The 5000-nt window shown below is 40.1% G+C and overlaps 2 protein-coding genes across 4 annotated transcripts in view; both read right to left on the bottom strand.

Moving 5' to 3' along the window:
• Positions 1-1250, bottom strand: part of fez2b (fasciculation and elongation protein zeta 2b) — a 15598-nt gene extending 14348 nt beyond the window's left edge. The window contains exon 1 of one of the 2 annotated variants that reach the window (XM_047818620.1): positions 851-1250. In XM_047818620.1, the coding sequence (XP_047674576.1) occupies positions 851-1083 (233 nt within the window). In that variant the 5' untranslated portion in view covers positions 1084-1250. The remainder of the gene's footprint in view (positions 1-850) is intronic. The other variant, XM_047818619.1, reaches the window with a different exon arrangement.
• Positions 1251-4838: 3588 nt separating this feature from the next.
• Positions 4839-5000, bottom strand: part of wdr26b (WD repeat domain 26b) — a 10184-nt gene continuing 10022 nt past the window's right edge. For both annotated transcript variants that reach the window (XM_027160527.2, XM_027160528.2), the window contains exon 14: positions 4839-5000. This exon is cut by the window's right edge and continues 1911 nt beyond it. The gene's annotated coding sequence lies outside the window, so the exon portion shown is untranslated.

The raw sequence follows: 5000 nt of genomic DNA, 5'->3' as shown, positions 1-5000 counted from the left end.
TTAAGGTGTACTACATGAGGTGTGAGGTTAAGGTGTACTACATGAGGTGTGAGGTTAAGGTGTACTACATGAGGTGTGAGGTTAAGGTGTACTACATGAGGTGTGAGGTTAAGGTGTACTACATGAGGTGTGAGGTTAAGGTGTACTACATGAGGTGTGAGGTTAAGGTGTACTACATTAGGTGTGAGGTTAAGGTGTACTACATGAGGTGTGAGGTTAAGGTGTACTACATGAGGTGTGAGGTTAAGGTGTACTACATTAGGTGTGAGGTTAAGGTGTACTACATGAGGTGTGAGGTTAAGGTGTACTACATGAGGTGTGAGGTTAAGGTGTACTACATTAGGTGTGAGGTTAAGGTGTACTACATGAGGTGTGAGGTTAAGGTGTACTACATGAGGTGTGAGGTTAAGGTGTACTACATGAGGTGTGAGGTTAAGGTGTACTACATGAGGTGTGAGGTTAAGGTGTACTACATGAGGTGTGAGGTTAAGGTGTACTACATTAGGTGTGAGGTTAAGGTGTACTACATTAGGTGTGAATCACTTCCTCATGGTCTGATGTGTAAAGTGAACCGGTCCTGAGTTTCTGATCATCTCAGTGTTTATAACTGTGTGTCAGCCTGTCACACGGTCACATGACGTCATAAACTTCAATCATGATCATCTGGGTTAGTTATTATATAAGACATCATCAACAATAATAATAACATCATCATCATCATCATCATCAATAATAATAATCCCCCTCATCTGTGTGTGATGATTTTCTGAACTCAGTAGATAAATAAAGAGATAAATAAATAAAGATAAATAAATAAAGATAAATAAAGAAACAGATGAACAACACTTACTCGTCCTCCCTCAGTAAGTGCTCCTCAGTAATAGGTTTAATAACCGTGTGTTTATTAGTGACACACAGGTCCTGCCCGGACGCCCAGCTCGTGTTCCCCCGGGTCATAGCGCCCTCCGTGTCCAAGTCCCGCTCAGGCCCCGGATCCCCAGGCTGCGGTGTGGCTTCTGATGCCGCGGTGAACTCGTTAAAGTCCTGCCAGTCTTCATCAGCCGGAGCCCACACACCCGCCATGGCTCCCAGCGGGACTCCGGAGACAAGGTGACCGGACAGGCAGCTCCTCTCACCGGCCTGAAGTCAGCCCGAGACGCGGGGACGGAACACGGCGCTCTTCCGCGTCCTGTCCATTAAACCGTCAGTACGTACCGTGCGTGGTGACGTCTCACCCTCAGTGCGTGGTGACGTCTCACCCTCAGTGCGTGGTGACGTCTCACCCTCAGTGCGTGGTGACGTCTCACCCTCAGTGCGTGGTGACGTCTCACCCTCAGTGCGTGGTGACGCATGTACGTAATTTGCCTGGTGTACATGTACAGATTTACTGCAGTGTTTGTGACATAAACCACTGTACATTAGTGTGTGTGTGGAGTTCATTAACATTATTAACTACACTGATCTCTCTACTGAACACTTTACTGAACACTTTACTGATCTCTGTACTGAACACTTTACTGATCTCTGTACTGATCTCTCTACTGAACACTTTACTGATCTCTCTACTGAACACATTACTGATCTCTCTACTGAACACTTTACTGATCTCTCTACTGAACACATTACTGATCTCTCTACTGAACACTTTACTGATCTCTCTACTGAACACATTACTGATCTCTCTACTGAACACTTTACTGATCTCTTTACTGAACACATTACTGATCTCTGTACTGATCTCTCTACTGAACACTTTACTGATCTCTCTACTGAACACATTACTGATCTCTCTACTGAACACTTTACTGATCTCTTTACTGAACACATTACTGATCTCTGTACTGATCTCTCTACTGAACACTTTACTGATCTCTCTACTGAACACATTACTGATCTCTCTACTGAACACTTTACTGATCTCTTTACTGAACACATTACTGATCTCTGTACTGATCTCTCTACTGAACACTTTACTGATCTCTCTACTGAACACATTACTGATCTCTCTACTGAACACTTTACTGATCTCTTTACTGAACACATTACTGATCTCTGTACTGATCTCTCTACTGAACACTTTACTGATCTCTTTACTGAACACATTACTGATCTCTCTACTGAACACTTTACTGATCTCTTTACTGAACACATTACTGATCTCTTTACCGATCTCTTTACTGATCTCTCTACTGAACACATTACTGATCTCTTTACTGAACACTTTACTGATCTCTCTACTGAACACTTTACTGATCTCTCTACTGAACACTTTACTGAACACATTACTGATCTCTGTACTAAACACATTACTGATCTCTTTACTGATCTATCTACTGAACACTTTACTGATCTCTCTACTGAACACTTTACTGATCTCTCTACTAAACACATTACTGATCTCTCTACTAAACACATTACTGATCTCTCTACTAAACACATTACTGATCTCTCTACTAAACACATTACTGATCTCTCTACTGAACACTTTACTGATCTCTCTACTAAACACATTACTGATCTCTCTACTAAACACATTACTGATCTCTCTACTAAACACATTACTGATCTCTCTACTAAACACATTACTGATCTCTCTACTGAACGCATTACTGATCTCTCTACTGAACACTTTACTGAACACATTACTGATCTCTGTACTAAACACATTACTGATCTCTCTACTAAACACATTACTGATCTCTCTACTAAACACATTACTGATCTCTCTACTAAACACATTACTGATCTCTCTACTAAACACTTTACTGATCTCTCTACTGAACACTTTACTGATCTCTCTACTGAACACATTACTGATCTCTCTACTGAACGCATTACTGATCTCTTTACCGATCTCTTTACTGATCTCTTTACTGAACACATTACTGATCTCTTTACCGATCTCTTTACTGATCTCTCTACTGAACACATTACTGATCTCTTTACTGAACACTTTACTGATCTCTCTACTAAACACATTACTGATCTCTCTACTGAACACTTTACTGATCTCTTTACTGATCTCTCTACTGAACACTTTACTGATCTCTCTATTGAACACATTGCTGATCTCTCTATTGAACACATTGCTGATCTCTTTACTGAACACATTACTGATCTCTTTACTGATCTCTCTACTGAACACTTTACTCATCTCTTTACTGATCTCTCTACTGAACACTTTACTGAACACATTACTGATCTCTTTACTGAACACTTTACTGATCTCTCTACTAAACACATTACTGAACACATTACTGATCTCTTTACTGATCTCTCTACTAAACACATTACTGATCTCTCTACTAAACACATTACTGATCTCTTTACTGATCTCTCTACTGAACACTTTACTGATCTCTCTACTGAACACATTGCTGATCTCTTTACTGAACACATTACTGATCTCTCTACTGAACACATTGCTGATCTCTCTACTGAACACATTGCTGATCTCTCTACTGATCTCTCTACTAAACACATTACTGATCTCTCTACTAAACACATTACTGATCTCTCTACTGAACACTTTACTGATCTCTCTACTGAACACTTTACTGATCTCTCTACTGAACACACCACAGTAAACTGGGAGAAATACATGTTATTAATATTACTAATTAATGCAGGAAATAAATCTCCAGGTTCAGACACCAGCGAAATCATAACTGAGATCCTTCAGACTTCACAAGTGCCGTGTGGTTTTGTTCATTATTATCTGTTCCACTGCATAAAGGAATAAAACTTATAAACACTTTACATCGGTGTTAATGACTATTCCTCATCTCGCAGGAAGTCTTTAACATGGCACAGTTTTCAAAACCCTGAAAGCTTTATTGAAAATATGCCTAATGAACAATCCTACACAACAATACAAAACAGTACAGTCACATGTAATATAACAGAGTTAACACAGTCACCCACACACACACACACACACACACACACACACACACAATGCGAGTCACTCTGGATAAGGGTGTCTGCTCTGCTAAATGACAGAAATGTAAGTGTACACTGTATTCACCACAATGTAAGGCCTTATGGGAAGCCAAAAAGGTCACAGGAGAGGTTGCATAAAGATGTGGTGGGATTCAGAAGGTGCAAATACACCAGATTGTTTTACAGTCGAAAGGATTTACTGTAGGTATCATGTAAAAAATCCACACGCCAGTTGATGGACGACGACTTCCCCTTATGACTTAGAGTAACTCCTCCACTCCACGTGTGCAGTTACCGTATAAAGTGTATTAGCATCGGCCGCTATCGTGTTATTAAAACGATCTTCAGAAACTGCAGAAACGCGTGGAGTAGGTTATGATATTCACTCAAACTTAACCAAGGACACGTCTCTTACGCCAAGGGGCGTGGCTTAATAAAGACGGGTGGAGTTAAGAGTAGCAGCTTTTTGATGTAGGAGTTGAGAAGCTACATCCCACATTGCATTTACAGCACTTACACCAAGAAGGTTCTCAGTGTTAAGTGGTAAAATGGGAGAGGCTTAAACAGTCAGCTCCAGGTACAAAAACCTCTCAGCAAATCTCATTCACTTAGACGTGAAAAACCCCCCAGCGCTCCTTCAGACCAGGTGTAAAACTGTGTCGAGTGCAAAACCTCCTTGTTTTTTATTTTTCAAATGGCACATACAGGAAGAAAGAGATCACATGGAACCCAACATATTGCCTCAGAGCGTCTCGTTCAGCTCTGCTCACTCACTAGTGCACTTAAAGTCATCATGTTAATCGTTAAATGATATGAATGTGACAAAACCATAAAGTAACAAAAATGATCAAATGTTAATGACAAATCATAATAAAATGAATAACAAGGAGACGACGTTGGCTGGTTATAGTTTAATATGATAATACAGGGATAAAGAATCAACCCAAAAAAATCATAACCCCAAAAAAAAAGACCAAAAAGTAATAAAAACTGAAAAGGCGTTACTATCGGTCCGCAGTAAATATTGTTTCTTAAAAAAAAAAGACAAATGAAAGCTC

Source organism: Tachysurus fulvidraco, chromosome 9, assembly GCF_022655615.1.
Source record: "Tachysurus fulvidraco isolate hzauxx_2018 chromosome 9, HZAU_PFXX_2.0, whole genome shotgun sequence".
NCBI classification, from domain to species: Eukaryota; Metazoa; Chordata; class Actinopteri; order Siluriformes; family Bagridae; genus Tachysurus; species Tachysurus fulvidraco.
The sequence above is the reverse complement of the archived record's forward strand: the minus strand, read 5'-3'. Positions and strand labels throughout refer to the sequence as shown.